General features: G+C 45.2%; 1 protein-coding gene across 1 annotated transcript in view; it reads left to right on the top strand.

Moving 5' to 3' along the window:
• The window catches only part of ISX (intestine specific homeobox), a 68,556-nt gene that overhangs the window by 31,719 nt on the left and 19,152 nt on the right, over positions 1 to 17,685 (top strand). The window contains exon 4 of the mRNA XM_086953615.1: positions 17,236 to 17,352. Within this exon, the coding sequence (XP_086809741.1) occupies positions 17,236 to 17,352 (117 nt within the window). The remainder of the gene's footprint in view (positions 1 to 17,235; positions 17,353 to 17,685) is intronic.

Here is a 17,685-nt window from a genome sequence, read left to right as displayed (position 1 = left end):
TGTGCACAACTCAGGTTAGAGCGGCCTTTACCTGCAGTCTTTCCAATTCTTTAGTCGTCGCTTTACTTCCAAGTCAGCGTAGGCTTAGGAGGGGTACGTAGAAAGGTGGTTTAAGAGCTGCAGTGATGCCGTCTAAAATCAGAAGGTCAAAGCCCTGTAACTCCTGAAAGAGGGGATCATTATTGTCTTGTTATAATGATGGCCAGTCACCCTCTCCGCCCTCAGTGAGGTACATTACGGATCCCACAGAGGCTACTGCCTCGTGAAGCAGGCCTTGAGAATGGCGAAGGCACGTAAACGTGATGAGAGAAATCACCACATGGCTGTAATAACCGAATGAAAAAAGAAAAGGTCAAGAAACAAGCTTTAATATGTTCTCAGCACTCTGGCCTAACACCGCGTCTACACGCAGGGGCACATTCTAATTAGCTGACAAGTTCTCCTGGCTTCTCTGACACCCTAGTTTACTACTGGTAAACCTACTTCTCGTCCTAATGAGACAGCCGCCGGTGGAGCAAGCTGCATCTCTGCTTGTGCGCGCACAAGGCCATATTGTGGACAACTAACTTCTGAAATCCGCAAAGAAGGGATCAAAGAAAGCACATTTCTGAAGCACATGTGTACAGAAAAAGACTAATATGTCTCCTTGTAGTTCCGCAACATTTGGAAATTATCCTATCATATCAACATTTGGACATAACAAACAAGCAGGAAAGTTCAAATTATCATTTTCTTTATTAGAAGATCCATAGAAGTAGATTTGACAAGAAACAGCCGACACGTGTTTCGTCAGTACTGCAGATCAGTACTATGACTTTTTCAAGGCTATGCGAATGAGACTGGCACGGCACATCCAAGATCAAAGCATGCTCGTGTCAAGAAATATAAAAATCAGAAACCATAGCAATTTGAATTTCAAGACGAGCACGCAACTACGAGGAACAAAAGTCCATATGATCCAATCAGATCACTTGAGGTAATGGCTGTCGAGTAAATGCACCAAAGAGCGTTCCACTGAAATCAGGAGGGCAACTGACCTCTATGTATACGAGGTGAATCGTAAAGAGTATCAATGTAAGAACCCAAATACGATGTTAATTGGTGGTGTGTCGCAGACAGTCTAGTAGAGAAATCCTTAAATATGGATACTCGAACAAACAAAGCCCCTCATAGTAAGTTGCAGCGTACTCCGGCCCAGCCCCACAACAGTCTAGGAGCAGTGGCGTGAGGATTGACTCCACGTAGTAACGGGATTAAAGAAAACAATTTGGATACACCACTACCGGTTCTCTTTTTTTTAACTTCTGAAATCCCACCTCCCTTTATGAACGAGCTAATACGCTAAATCACATTTTGTCTGTCTAAAACAATTGACTAGTGCCTACGGAACGTGTCACAACATAATTAGCGAGGTTGTCTCATCAGGAATACATTAGAAGGTAGATACTTGCAAATGAGAGGTTCCCTGTGATTCATGCCGACATCTCTCAATTCCTGGGCTACAGCAAGGCGTTATTTCTCTGTGCTCGCTGGAGGTGAACAGGGAACGCAGTGCGATTTCTCTGATACCCTGCACAGCTACCATGCCCGTTTTATGAGGCCCCATCGATCGCTGCACTTGTGACTAAGCCAATATGCTTCAAGTGACGCACAGGCTGTTATGTTAATAAATAGTTTCTGCGTCTGTCATTCAGAGAAGGTATCTGCGGCTCTCTCTCGACAATTCACCCGTTGTCGTTTGCACCACAATTGTGGTTTATTTGTTTGTAATGGCGAAGCAGTGTGTTTTCTGTGGCAAGGCGTTGTCTTTAAGAGCGAACACGGGTTGCTTGGGCACATATAAACAGAAAGCGCTGGCTTGTAGGAGAAAGCCCTTGTCGCTAGGTGGTGTGGGGGACTGATAAACTTTAGGAAATACACATTCTAGCACCAGCAGGAGCCTGCGTGATTAGTGGAAACACGCCATCTATGGAGGAAAATGGACACAACTAGTTCCAATGATGGGGTGAGCAGCCATGTGTACTGCAGTTGCGGCTCGCGGGAGGGGTGTTATAGGGTTGTCGCGGGGGCGTCACGCGGGGGGGGGTCATCGTGGGGAGGGAATGGGGGTATTAAAATAAATTTTAAAAACCCTACACCTACCTGAGGTCCTCAGCAGGTCCGCGCTGAGTCCCCTCTCCGTTGGCGCCTACAACCCCTCTCAGCCAATCCTGGCGCCAGGAACTCCTTAGGGCACGGCTATTCTTCGCCCGCAGCAGGCCCATTAGGAGCCCAAAGGGCTCCTAATGGGCATTCGCAAACAGGTGAAAACACAAGTGCGCATGAGTGGGCATGGTGCGAAAATTCACCCTCCGTCCCCACTCATGTGCACTTGTGTTGTGCTGCTGCCTGTTGCCCCCACTAGTCTGACAATCATGTCAGTCAACATGACGCCAGACCGCCCACACCCTTCAGTCTCTGAAGGGGGTGGTCGGTCCGACGTCATGCTGACTGACATGATTGTCAGTTCTCCCTCGGGTCTTCGAACTTAAGTAAACTGAATCAGTTTACTTAAGTTCAAGGATTCCCCCACGCCCCAATGGATGCACCGCGCCTGAGAACACAACCAGTAACCACTGGTAAAAGGTAGGAACACACTACGCAATACTAATCACCTTAGGCATAGGTCACGCAGTGAAACATAAACTGACTAGCATAAACTATACTAGGCAAAACAACCTCCTAGTCATAAAACACATTTAGAGGTATAAAACAGGCATAAAGGCTTTATGTATAAAATCACATTAAGCATCAGGGAATTACCAACATAAACACAAATCACCTATCACCTTTCACAAGAACCACAGAAATTACTGACCGCAGGCCAACTGGCCTTCCATGGGGCCCAAAGACCCTTGTCCAAAATAGTCAGGGCGCACTGCCTAGGCAGCCAAAGCAAAGATGCGCAAGAGTTCGGCCTAAACGTGGCAGCTGCCCACTACTTGCTGGGCAGCTGGGAAATGAAGGGGGCGAAGGAGTGCATCTCACGCCTAACTTCAACTATGCCAAGTGTTGGAGCCACACGGGGCTCAGTAAATAACTAATGTACCCATGGGAGCCATCTAGGCTCTGAAATCAACTGGGGCCTGATTGGAGTCCTCTAGGCTCTGAAAAATGTACCCCCTGGTGGAGCCACATGAGGGCTCTGGAAAGAACTGGGGCTTCGTTGGAGCCCTCAGTCTCTAAGGACAAAAGCTGAGGGCCACCCGGGCCCCTCTGACCCGGTAAATACTGAAGACCACAAAGTTCAAGAACTTGTCTCAAATGTGGGAGCGGCCCGCTGTAAGCCGGGCCCGCTCAAACTACCTCACAGGGTGCTGTGCCTTCATCGGGCAGCACCGATAGTCCCCATGGAGCCCCCCAGCCCTTTGTTACTCTCCAGGCTGCTCGCTGGTGGGGGCTCCTCATCGCGCTTGGTGCCGGCCTGCGGGGCTTCCCTCTTCTCACGGGAGCCCTGCGCAGCCAGGATTCGCCACCAGCTTCACCCGGGCTGCTCTGTAGCTGGACTCGGCCTCCGGGGCTCCCCTCGCTCGGGGGAGCCCCGCCGCACAACACCGAACACAGCTTCACCCGGTCCCCTGTCTCGGGACTGGGACTTTGGGAAATAGAGCCTGCGAGGCTGTGCGTGGCTTCTCCCTGGCCGGCGTTCCCTCTCTCGCCGGGCTTCCCTTCCTTCCTGGAAGCCCGGCCCACGGGAGACGTCACTAGGCTTGCCTTCCGGGCCGCACTAGGCAGCGGCCCGGAGGCGATTCCTCTCGCGGCTCGAGCCGCGGCGGTGAGACACGGGGTGGGCACCCGTTTAAGTCAAATACCAAAATCCAGGCAAAGTCGCAGGGTAGGCACCTGCGCACTAAAAACGATTAAATAAGCAGGGGGCACCCATCAGAGATAATAAATTAAGTCGAATGTGGCCATGATGCAGGGTGGGCACCCTCTCAATTAAAACATAAAAACACGGCCATAAAGCAGGGTGGGCACCTGCCTGGGAGATAGCAATGGCAGGGGAATCCCCAGGCCAGGGTTCCCTCTGTAGATGAGGTAGCTCTGTGCTGCGGAGCCCACGGACTCCTGGGATGGAAAAAGTGCTCCCTAGAACAACAGCAAAGGAGAGCACTCTCAGGTCCTGGAAATACCAAGTCCAGGGTCAGAACCAAGCGCTCCCCCACACTAAAGCAGGGCAGGGCTCAGGGAAAGTCTTGCAGAACAAAGGGGGCAAAGGCTGGGCCCAGGGGCCAGCTCACAGGGCCTCCAGCAGGGAGGCAGTCCCCAGTGGTGGTACCTCCTGGTGCCCAGCAGGAGCAGGCACCCCCTCAAGTTAGGAACACAGAGAGCGAACATTTTTCATGGGGTCACAGCCCCTCCTTATACACACTTTTCCTTTGTCTAAAGCTGTAGGGCAGGGGGAGAACCAGTTGCAACTGGTTCGGGAGCACTTTGTTTTGCTCAGCCCCTCTCCCTATTCACAGGACAGGCCAGGGACATCAGACACACCACAGGAGGTGGAGCCAGCATTGTGTAGGGAAGACCCAGCCCTATTCAGGTCCCAGGTGCAACTCCTTCCTTCCATCTACATGCAGATCTCCCTATTCACCACCGGGCAGACCCATCCTGACTCCTGGAGCCAAACACACCAGCCAGCTCCTGTCAATCACAAGCCAGACAGTCAATTCACATTCACTGCACACAGAATTGCCAACTTCTAAAAGTGGCACTTCTCCACTAGTCACATTAAATCTGCGCACACCGTCATACAGCATTTAATCTCACGAGTTCGCACATACAAAACTCGGCCCTGCACTCCTCTCACATCAGGAACTACCATAGACACACATATCGCCCAAGGATTCCTATGGGAGGGCAGGCCAAACTCACCACACGCACTCAGAGAGTGCACGCACTTTACAGTGATACACAGTGTTAAAGTGCGCAGAAGCCAAAAACAACTAACATCAGGTCACATTTAAAAGCAAAAAGTTTAGGGGTGAACCTGCCATAAGGGCCAAGTCCAACAGCGGGTATACAATTTTGATCGAATATTGTGCTAAATGTTTATTTTTTCAATTTCAGTTAAGAGCTTTGACACTATCTGGAGTGCCTAAGAAAATCACAGATTGGGTATTCTTAGGTGCTTTATTTTTATATCTTGTGGATTTGATGATCAAGTTAACTTGAATCTTGGAATGTTTTACTGGTGTTATATCTACATATGTGAAAAGATGGGCAAGACTGAAGAGTTTGCTACTCTATCCAGTTTTGATTGTTGCAAAATCATCCTGTGCCCTGGGCAGCCCCCAACATTTTGCTGACTGGTAGTGGTGGTAACTGACTCTGACTGAACCTGGGCTCTGCCTAACCAGGCCCTGGGCCAGTGCTATGCTGAAGACACACGTTGAATACAGTGAAAACCCCTACATACACTAGGGTAGACTATGGGTTAGGGGACCACTGTGATTGGCAGGACCTTCCCTATAAGGCCCTGGTACTTATAGGGCAGGAGGATTGAAACTACCTTTAAGTCCCTAGTATAGAATAAGGCATGGCAGTTTAGAGGCCAGCAGCCTTTTCTGCACTTGCATGTGTGCACTGCTGGAGCCTTAGGTCAGTTTAAAAGCAGCCCTGTGTTGCAGGACTGCTTTTAAAATGCACACTGTGCCCAAACTCGACTTTGGTGTTTGACGCACTTTAAAATGGATAAACTACAATGTTTGGGCATGGTAGGTACCCCCAGAGTCCAGGGTCTCCCCTAGGTATCCCAGGGAGTACACTTTTTAACGTGTACGTGTCCCTGCTGGCAGCCCTGTTAAGGTCTTTCGGGTTCCAATTGACATCCTATGCGGACGACGCGCAAATTGTGTTGTTTCTCCAGCGCAGCAAAGAAGCTGAAACTGGAACAAGATGCCACGACTGCATGAAAGCCATTGCGGCTGGATGTCTTCGAACTGCCTGAAACTTAATGCAGGAAAAACAGAGGTCATTATATTTGGCAACAACGTAAATCTTTGGACGCCTGTTTGGTGGCCAGAACAAATGGTGATGATCAGATAAATGGGGTTGTCTCTACAAGTCTCTCCATCCTCAGAATCCTGAGGGAAAAAAAATTCCTTCTTCTGGAGGGCAGCCTCAGGACAGCAGTCACAGCGTTCATTTAGTCCTACTGGATTACTGTAATAGTCTCTACTTGAACATCCAAAAGAGACATATGAACAGACTCCAGATCATGCAAAATGCTGCAGGCACAATTGAAAGCCCACAGCACAGCCTTTAAGGCCTTACATGGCATTGGCCCCGATTACTTGAAACAACGCCTACAATGGTACATTCCCGGAAGAACGCTGCGCTCATCGGAAGCAAAACAAGTGATTGTCCCCCCAGTTAAAAAAGCTAGCTGGGGTGGCGGGAGTTTCATCATTTGGAGGAATTCCCAGATGTAAGGGGAGTGGACCCATACAGATGAAGCCATCCTATGGGCCTGTTTAGTTAGTTATGCTCCCTCTGCTGAAAATTCTAACATATTGAATTTTAGAGGAAGAGTGCTTTCTGGGTTAGCACTGTGCCACACTTTGGAGGAAGTGGTCATCCTCTGGGGTACCTGCACCTCATTGGACAGGAGTGCCCTCCTGCTTCACCCGAGAGAACACTGAATTAGTGTCTGAGAGGGGCAGTGCCTCTCAGATCTGCTTTTTGAAACCTAAGAAACAGAAGGGCCCATGCTGAAGAGTTTGATGTGAATTCACCAGGCCCTGCAGTCTGAATATTGTGCCTTTTGCACCATCTGAAACTACAGCCCTGTGGATCAAACCTGCTTCAAAAGGACTAAAGAGTGAACTCCCTGCTAGCTATAGGTTAACAGAGCTCACATGGACCATCACCACAAAGAATCCTCAGCCTGGAGTACTACCAGTGATTTGTTAGGGTGTTGTCCAAGTGGATTTTGGGAATTCAAGTCCCAAACTTTCAAAGACCCTCTTGGAGATTCCAGACCCTTGGATTGTGTGTTGGACACTTTGGACCTGCAAGAAGAACTTCAGGAAGGAATTCTAACAGAATTAAGTCTGCTGGAGGAGGCTGCACAAGTCTGGTGAGAAATCCTCCAGACAGGTTGCTAAGTGTGAATTTGTCCCTGTCAGAGGCAACCAAATATCCCAAAGTGACATTGTTGGTTTCTAAGCACTAGAAAGTGACTAATCTTTAGACATTCATATCCACAGGTTCCTACAGTGGATTATGTTTCAAAACACAGAATGGCAGCAAGGTTAATTAACACTGCACTACCGAGTCTAGTCAAACAAACGTTTTGGGCCGTACATGGAGGATTTGTCGTAGCAGGATGGATTTATTTACTGAAAAACGTCAGAATTAACCGAAGTTGCTAGCAGTGCACGGTATTAGTTATCTACGGCAAGGACAGTCAGAATTTTGGAAGTAGCACTCACTTGACTGACATAAGGGACGTTGTTGAAGTATTACGCCACTGGTGCTTTCAACTGTGAGCATTTGAACTGTGCCTACCATTTTTTCTTGCCCTGAAGAAGCCTTGTTTAGGGTGAAATGCGTTGGCTGAACGCAACTGTGCAAAGGATGTGAAAAATAAAAGAATTGCAACGCATAGCCAAAGAAAATTTGAGAAGGAATTATTGTCTTTTGACTCATTCTTGTACTAAATTTGTATTGCCTCTCATCACTTTGTTCTGAGTGGATTTCTTTTGTTATAGTGTCAGTGTAAAGATACAAATATTTCCTATTTTTATAAATTGGTGTTGGAATTTTATTGTGTGTTGTGTCTTAATTATTTACTTCATTGGTGTTTTAAAATGCTCTACATACCTGTCTTTGAAGTTTAGCCTGCCTGCTCCTAGCCAAGCTTCCAAGGGTTGAGCATGGGAATAATTTTCTAAGACCTATTCTGAGCCCTATAGCATTTCAGTGGTATTATTGCCAGTGGTAAATGCATATCTGACACTACTAATAATCTGCTTTCCAACAATGATGATTTTAATCAGATCATATTTTAATGGAGTAATGAGTAAGACCATAGTAAAAAAAAAATAAAGGAGACAAAAACATCTATTGGATCGAAAGTAGAAGCAGTTTACTAGCACGGCTTTAGTTCTGTTAACTAATGTGTACTCTCTCATACTCAACTTAGGAAGACATCTTATGCATTTTGTGAATCAGAAAACGTATTATACATTGCTTTGGAACTGAGGTGGAGCATTGTGGGTTGGACCAAGATAAGCCGGAAAAATAGTGAATAAATAGTTCTGCTGCTAAGAACAAAGAAGAAAGCCAACTACTAAGTGGTAAACTAACAAATGATTCTTAGGCGGAACAATCCTGTTATGAGAATAGTTAGGGCAGTCAAAGATTCATACATTTTTGATGAGTGTCCTAGATGCTGTTAAAATAACACGTGGACAAGGTAGTAACTATGTAGCATTTATGGATATCATTAAAAATCTGTTCATAATCTCAAAAATACACTTAATTAAACTGAATTACACTACATGCCTCTATGCCTGAATAGGGTTCTTTGATCAGTAAATGCAGGTTAGGGAAACTGCTGTTATTGGTAAATAAACTAATAGCAGTAAAACATTTAAAGAAAAAATTGGGTAGCTCTAAAGGTAGTGGCTGTTCTGAATGGTTACCAATATAGGAAATGTTTAAACAAAAGTAGAAAGTAATAACCAATAAACCCAGAATCCAGTGCTGATGCAAAGTATGATCTAGATCACTCCATGAGGCTCATTCATTATAATGAAGTAATGATTTTACAGTTCCGTTGTTAAATCCAGTCAAGGGATGTATCGTAGACAAGTGGTTTAGCATAAATCCAGCAGTATCAGTAAAATATGAAATAACTCTATTGGGCTGAAATTTATTATTTCGTATGATCACCCCCGTTCACACCTAGTTCATCCCGAGGAACAGGCACCATTTGGATACTGCAGAAGATGAAAAATGTAGCATGCTACTTCAAGAGCATAGTAAAATTGAAAGAAAACATTGATTAGGTGGTTTCGTATTGGCAGTTTCACCTTTAAATATTTAGGAAAAATACCCCATCCCATACAAGAAACCCTAGGTAATTATACCCTGCAAAACATATGGCTCAATACTTTACTAAAGCACCTGATTTAATATTGGAAATCCAAGAACAATCATAAATCATCCCTCCCCACAATGTCCAAACCTCTGTTGTGGGTCAGGTGTGCCGAGTTAATAAGCTGGTGTGCTCAACCTCTGCCCGTTCCAAGTTGTATTGGACTTCGATTGCAAAAGTTTATATAGCAACATTCCTGACTAGGTTTTTGTTAGAAATGGGGTCTCCAGTTGGCAGAGGTATGCACCCTGTCAAGGTAGGGACCACCACTCTAGTCAGGGTAAGCTAAATACAAGCTTAGAAATGACATGTGCTCACCATCTGGTAGCTTGGCACAGAGGTGTCAGGCTTATCTAAAGAGGCAGTGTGTAAAGTATTTGTGCAGCACGCACACATAGTAACACAATGAAAACACAACAAAAAGACTTCACTCAAGTTTCGAAAGATAGACAATAATTTTATAAATACATCGAGACCAAAATGACAAAAATCCAATAAGTAGAGTCTGTGTTATGAATTTTTAAAGAATAAAAGTGTTTCTAGTGCTTAGAATCAATAAGTGCCTGTGGGGGTTATCTGATCGTGCTAGACCAAGCCAAAGTCAAAAGTTCAGGCGGCACACAATGGAGTGCCAGAAGGCTACATGACCCACACAGGCCCTGTGAATAAAGTACCTCATTCTGGTTGCAACAGAGAGATAAAAGGAGCCATTAACTATCCGTCAAGTGATGCAACAGGCTGACCCTGAAGTGGGTGATGCGTTGATTTTCTCCACGCAGTGGTAGCGATGCGTCAATTCTGTAGGCGAAGTGCCAAAGCCGAGAAGTTCCGAAGCGATGCACCGGGTTTCTCCATGCTGTCGAAGGATGCTTCGATCTCTGTAGATTGCGCAGCGGCGATTGGCAGTTCAGTGCATTGGATTCTGCAGGTGCTGTGGTGGTTCCAATGTGATGCGCCCGGTTCTGCTCCTTCCCCTGGTACGATGTGTCAATTACTGCTCACGCAGTCATCGAATGCGATGGTGCCTCTGAAGTCAGAATCTGGATCCACTTCCAATGAGACAGGCACAAGAGCAGGGGTAGAGACTTTGATTTCCATGTGACTCAATAACAGGAGGCAAGCCAAGAAGCCCTTGGAGATCACTTTGGTGCAAGGCAGAGTCCAGCTCTCCTCATCAGGGTCAGAAAGGAGCAGGGTAGCACAAGAGAAAAGCAGGCCTTCCAGGTCAGCAGTCCAGCAGTCAGTCCTTGATGCAGCTCAGAAGTTACTCTGATAGAGTCCAGTTGTAGGTGAAGAAGTGTCTGATTTGGTGGGTCAGAGCCCCTCTACGTATACCCAGTTGTGCCATTGAAGTGGAGGGTAACTTCAAAGAGGGGTCTTTGAGGTGCACAAAAACCCTTTCTTCCCAGCTCTGGCTCCAGACTACCTGTACAGGTAATCATTCCTTTGTATGGGGACAGAAGACTGCCTATTCCGGTGTAAGTGTCAGCCCCTCCCTCAATTCCTGCCCAGGAAGAGCCCTCAGAATGCAGATGAGTACTCAGACACATCTAACCTTCCTGTGTTTGTGGCTGTCTAAGGGGAATTTATAAAGTGTAGCTGTAACCCACCCCAGACATGTATTGGAGACAGGCTACAGGCACACAGAGCTTTAAGCGCAGAGAAAAGGCAACTTCCTAAAGGTGATTACATGAACAAGGATCTCTAAACACAAACAAATCCAAAGTTTTTGACATAATCTAGCAGGTCAGAGTGTGTGTCCACGGCATTTCAATCATGTTAAAATATGGGATCCTCATCAGGACTGTCAATCAGTTGCCTGGCACAAGACTAAATGATATACTGCAAATGTAAACCACCTAGAAGGAAAGTAAAAGGAAAAAACAGGAATAGTAAACCAATGAATTTCAGTGTTGAAAAAATCACTTAAATCAAAGCATAAATGGACCATCCAATATTGTAAAAAAGTTAAACTGCTGAGCAGTGGTGTTCCAATTCTATTTAAAAATTAACCCAACCATAATGTGAATGGCATCATTGGGCATGCAGTCCCTTGCAAGTATTGTATAAAGGTACCTTGTATTTACCCAGTACCATCCCTATGGGCTACATGGGGCCTACCTTAGGGGTGGCTTAAGGGGAGTTTAGGGCTTGGCAAAGATTTTTAGATGCCAAGTCGAAGTGGCAGTAAAACTACACATACATGCTCTACAATGGCAGGCTCAAGGCTAGTTTAAAGGGCTACTTGTGCCGGTGGCACAATCAGCGTTGCAGGCCCACTAGTAGCACTTAATTCATAGTCCATGGGTACATGTAGTGCACTTTACTCTGGACTTATAGGTAAATTAAATGTGCCCTTTGTGGATAAGCCAATGTTATACACATTTTGGGAGAAAGCACATGCTCTTTGGCACTAGTTAGTGGTGGCAAAGTGCCCAGAATCCTATAGTCAATTAAAAGGTCAGAAAAAAGGGAGGAGAGGGGACACTTTGCAGAGCGCAATTTTCCAACAGTTTTCCATATTCTTTTCAAGTACCAGCTCAAAAGAGGCATAAAATATACCCTAAAAATATTCAAAATGAAAAGCACAGGTGAAAGAACAATGCAAGTGCTGCGTCGTCATCGAGTATGCCATAGACAAGGGGCTTGCAATGCGAAGGCCTGCATCGAGGATATCTCCCGCAGTGATGGTTCTGAGGAGGCTGTGTGCTGTAATGCAAAGGTGTGTGTTGGAGATGCGTTGTGCTGAGGCGGTTTCGATGCAGCTGCAAGAAGATGCATCGCACTGCATCAGTTCTCCTCACAGGGCCACAGCTGGGCTAGCAGAGCACATTCAGACCCACTTCCAAGAGTCCAGATCTGGGGTGGCACCACTTAGGGGAGTAGGGTCCATAGCAGGCAGAGTTCAGGTTCTAGGTTTCTGGTGGTTGGAGCCTTATCCGTCCTTTAGGCTCTGATCAGGAGGCCAGCCAACTAGCGTTGAGTCACTCTGGTGGTCCTGGGTGAAGGATGAAGGCCCAGTCCTTCTCACTAAGCTGGCAGGGCAGCAGAGTCACAGTCCTTCTTGCAGAGCAGCACAGCAGTCCTTCTGAATCTTCCACAGACCCATAGGTGTACCGAAGCGTTGAGTCGGATGGTCCAATATATAACCTTGTGCCAGTATGGGCAGGTTCTGGAGGTTTCCACCCCCAAGAGGTGTCTGAAATTTACTGCCCCCCTGCCCTGGCCCCAACTTGTCAGGGGACACAAAATACTAGTGTCAAACTCTTTGTGAGTGAGCTCAGGCAGAGGTTTTGTGATATACAGGATACAGGCTGCAGACACCAAATTGTTGGGACAAGAAAATGCTAAGTTTCTTGCAGCCGCGGCCCGTGCAGGTAAGAGTGGTGTGGCAGGTGGGGGGGATTTCGATGGAAGATAACAAGGGGAAAATTAATTATTTATCTAATTTTCCCTTGTCATCCCCGTCGATATCCTGCCCCACCACTCTTGCCTGCACGGGCCCGTCTGCTTTCTAGTCTTGAACTTGTGACTTAAAATCTGTCTTTACTGTTAACTTTTTCATTAAAGATTCAATTCAATTCAATTCAAATATTTTATATAGCGCGCTACATACCCAGAGGGTCTCAAGGCGCTTGGAGAAGGGTGGGGAATTACTTGTCGAATATCCAGGTTTTAAGTTGCTTTCTGAATGCTAGGTGGTTCTGAGTGAGGCGAAGGTGAATGGGAAGTGAGTTCCAGGTTTTAGCCGCCAGGTAGGAGAAGGATCTTCCTCCCATGGTGGTTTTGTTGATGCGAGGTACAGCAGCAAGGGCTTGGTTGGAGGAGCGTAGTTGGCGGGAGGGGGTGTAGAAGGAAAGTCGTGTGTTGAGGCATTCGGGTCCAAGTTCGTAAAGAGGGTTTTAAATTACAGTTCCTTAGACCAGGCCTTGAGATATCATTAAAAAGTTACTAGACCTGCAGGTCTAGTGACTTAAATAATCTATTCGATCTATTTGTAATGCTCTTGACCCTCAAACTGGTTTCAAATGACGAGATTGTGGACAAATAATTTAATTCATTGAGCCGCCATTTTCTTAATTATCACATATGAGAGCACCATCAAATGTACGAGTTCAGCATGTCTGCTGTGCGAAAACTATTTTGTTTGATTTACTAGACTTAAACTTTCTTCCCACATATAATTAGAAACTAGCTACATATAGGATGCACATGACCCCTGACTTGCCTCTTAGTTTCTTAACAGCATTTTCATCAGGGCGGGGGCAGGGATGTTTCTGAAATCATGTTTCAAAACAATCACTTTTAATAAATACATAACTAAAGCATAACGTGGTATCACACTGTCATTTGTAATCAGCAGATTTTACATCGAAATAGCCACAAACCTTTCCACTGACATACAGCTTTTTTGATAAAACTATATAGTGTACAAACAATAATATTTGAAAATAGAGTTTATACAAATATGTGTCTCATGCACATCACCAAGTAAAGTGTTTTGCTCCTATTTAACTCTGATTCACACTTCTTAATTACAAAAAAAATTGCTTTTGTAATTCCTGATATATTTTGAAATATTTGTGATATTAATTTACAGGTTATTTATTTAAATGGTTTGTGTTAGATAAAAATAACTGACATCTTCAGACTGCTCACTTGACAAAAACCTCCAACTCTAGTAAGAGAAAGAAAAATAAACCGCATTTTCCAAGCAGCAATTAGTTAAAAGACAAACTGACATTTGACGTCTTTCCTTGAACAGACATCAAATGTGTCAAGATAAAAACTCGGGGGCATATTACCAACAACTAGCGATAATTTTTGTCTCTAACTTGTTTAGAGACAAAAATTATCGCCGCAAATCGGCGATTTTTATCGCAGATGAACCTTGCTATTAGCAAGGTTTATCGCAAATGCGATAAAAAGCGTCCGCAATGCTCCTAGCCATGTTATCCACCTCCCATTGGATAACATGGCTAAGAACTGCTCAGGGCAGGTGTTAGCTTTTGGAGATATTCGCGCTTAGCGCAAATATCTCCAAAAGTTGGTAATAGGAGATAGCGATGTTAGGGACTGTTTCCAGTCGCTAACATCTTGGCACGCCCACTTTGCATGTCATTAGTGATAAATATCACTGACATGCAAAGCGGGGCCCAAGATGGTCGCTATCTCCTATTAGCTGTCACTAACTGGTGTTAACGACAGCTCGGTAATAGGGAGATAATTTTATCTCCGCTTTCTTGGCTTTTAAAGCCAAAAAAGCGGAGATAAACCCCCTTGATAATATGCCCCAAGATTTAATGTCATCTTTATTGCTCATTCACTTTTTGAATGAACAGAAAAAGTGTTCCTTTCCAGCCTGAGTTTACTCGCCATATGCTTAAAAAAACTCGACCTAATAAAATTTTACTCGCAATTGCAAGTGGACGAGTAGATTTTTCGAGGCCTGCCTTAGAAACCAAACTCGACATTCCTACCTGCTCCCAATTGAAAGTTGTTAGACCTGGTATCCTTGGTGTGGCATACCCTCACATTTTTGCCTTCAACTCTTCTGTTTTGCTGACTTTGTTTTTGCTGGCTTCAGGACTCTTTATTGCTGCTAACCAGTGAGAAGGTGCTCCCTAGAACATGGTAGAATTGTCTTATACGCAATTGCCCATTTAATTTACTTGTAAATCCCTAGTAAATTGGTACTACCCGTGCCCAGGTCGTGTAAATTAAATGCCACTAGTGAGCCTGCAGCACTGATTGTATCCCCCACATAAGTAGTCCTCTTAAACATGCTTTAGGTCCAATTGCAACCTATGTGTGCATTTTTGGACTGCCATTCTGAACTGGCAAAATAAACTTTTGCCCAGGCCTAAACGTCCCTTTTTAATACCTAAGTCAGTCATAGGGTGGGATATAACCAGCTTATAGGGCAGGGTGCTGTGTATTTAAAAATGTGGGCATATACTTTTAAGTTTTACATGTCCTGGTAGTAAGAAGCTCCTAAATTAATTTTTCACTACTCTGAGGCCTGCCTCTCCAATAGGATAGTCTTGGGTTAACTTATTACATTTAATAAGCAATAACTTTTGTGAGAAAGTGGGTTATTAGTTGAGGGTGGTGAAACTCTACTCAAGCAGCAACCACAATCCTTGTCAGGGTGTGGCAAAACCAAACTCCAAATAACCTGTGCTCCACTCTCTGGTAGCTTGGCACAGAGAAGTCCGGTTTGACCTAGAGGCAATGTGTACATTATGCAGCACTTCACACTAAATTAGAAATATAGAGCAGCAATTTATTAATAGATCTAGATCAAAACAACAAACATCCAATCAGTTGAACCGGAGATATACAATGGTTAAGATTTAAGTGAAAATAGCACCAAAAAGGCCAAAGCACTACTTGCGGCAATCTGTTCGTGTGAAACCGGGGGAAAGTTACAAGTTCAGGCTGACCGTGATGGAGTGCAGGTCAGATACAGGGACCAGGTTAGTCCTGCTGCAAAGTTATCTTCTCAGTCTGGTGCAAAGAGTCACGTTCATGGTGGAGTGGGCTGTGAGGAGCAGGGAAGTGTCACTGATGGTTGTCAATGAGCTCAAAGGGTCGGGCTGACAGGACTTCGCAATGATGGGCAGTGCGAGAGATAAGGTTTTGTCGCTAAAGGGCTACTTCGCGAGAGTCCAAAAACTTCATTCACCTCCACTGAGGTCACACCAAGGGTGCAAGACCTGAGAGTCACAACTTAGGGGGCAGAGGCTTACTCCAGCTGTGTCTGGGTGCTAGCTCAGGTGGTGAGGAGCCTGTTATGTCCCTGTGGCTCTAATCAGTAGGCCATCTGACTAGCCGTTGGAGTCATTCTGGGAGTACCGAGTTCAGGTTGGAAGGCCAATCCCTCTGACTCAGGCAACAGGGCAGCAATTCAGCAAGGCAGCAGTCTAGTAAGACAGTAGTCCAGCAGGGCAGCAGTCCAGCAGAGTGGCAGTCCTTTCAATAGCACTGCAGTCTCCACAGGTCTAGAATTGTACTGAGGAGTTGGTGTCTGAGGTCCAGTATTTATACCAGGTGCCTCCTTTGAAATGGGAGAAGCTTCTAGAGGTATTTCCCTTTGAAGTGCAAAGATTTTCTGTCTCTTCTGCCCTGACTCCCCACTAACTACAGGGGGTGTGCAAAGCTTTATGTGGCAGCATGACACTGCCTATTCAGGTAGGGCTGTGCCCAGCTACGCCCTCCCAACCTGACAGTGGTGGCCCATCCAGGCCCACCTAAGCACTCTATTGTGCGTAGCTGTCTAGGAGAATTACACAAAACCCAACTGTCAGCTATACCCAGCCATGTAACCCAGAAACAGGCGGCAGGCACTAAATGCATAAGGCAAGTAAATGCCCACTTTCAAAAAGTGGCATTTTCAAAATTGTAACTGAAACCCCGACTTTACCGTAAGAGAGAATGTTACATTACAATTCCAAAGACACCAAACATGAACTGGTTACCTGTTCCCTTTCACAAGTTACAGATTATTAACTGTAATAAGGAAACACCAGGGTTCCTAGGGGTGAGATTTGTATTGCATTAGTGAAAAAATTGATTTATAGAATTTTAATTACCAGAACATTTAAAACTTAAAAGTACATGGCCAACTTTTTAATTACACTGCACCCTGCCCGCTGGGCTATCTATTGGACAGGCAAGGTGCTTCAGAATCTCATTTAAAATGGTCCAATCCTTTTAATGCAGGCTGGGATACTGTGAATGTATATTTTGGAGTTGTTATGAAGTAGCGCATACATTAATCTAGTATATGTGCCTACCTCAGAGTCAGTCTTTTCTCATGTGTTCCACATGCCCACAAATTAACAACTAAACAATAAAATAACATTGGGTGACATTTCCTCTCGTACCCAGAATTGTATTGTTAATGTTGCCTGTGCCCACTGCTCATAATGATCTTCACATCATTTCTCACTGTTACCCCATTGAGAAAGTCATACAGGCTAGAGACTTGCCTTCCACCTTCATGCTTGACAGCTGTTTGCACCCAGAGTCTTAAAAAATTGAAAGAGAACTGTTGCATTGACCCTAATTTTGTACCCACCTCCAAACAGATATGGTTCCAGAACCGAAGAGCAAAGTGGAGAAAACACGAGAAGGTTGGAAATTTTGGAGGCTTGCAACATCTCATGGAAATTGACATGATCCCAGCCCCAAAGCCAAATCCCCCGGTAAGAGCCAATTGCCACAGAGTGCAATACAATGCTCAGTGACGCATCATGCTATTGTGGACCAGAGATGGTTGTTGGCTGAAAATTGTAATTTGCCTTCTATGTGTGCATTGATTTTCTCACAGAAGCCAGCAGCGGGCCATATATAGAATCAGAAGGTACAAAATATTCAGTAATAGATAACTTCTGCTGCCACTGTAGACTGACAAGCCAGTGGCTACGGGTGGTAGTGCTGACTCAAGGATTTGTCCTAGAAAAGGTGTGTGCCAACTTATCTAATATCTAAATGGAAATGCAAATGCAGTAAATCCATAATTCTGTGGTAATTGCTGC

Source organism: Lissotriton vulgaris, chromosome 1_2 (genome assembly GCF_964263255.1).
Source record: "Lissotriton vulgaris chromosome 1_2, aLisVul1.2, whole genome shotgun sequence".
NCBI classification, from domain to species: Eukaryota; Metazoa; Chordata; class Amphibia; order Caudata; family Salamandridae; genus Lissotriton; species Lissotriton vulgaris.
This window is presented reverse-complemented; position numbering and strand designations above follow the sequence as displayed.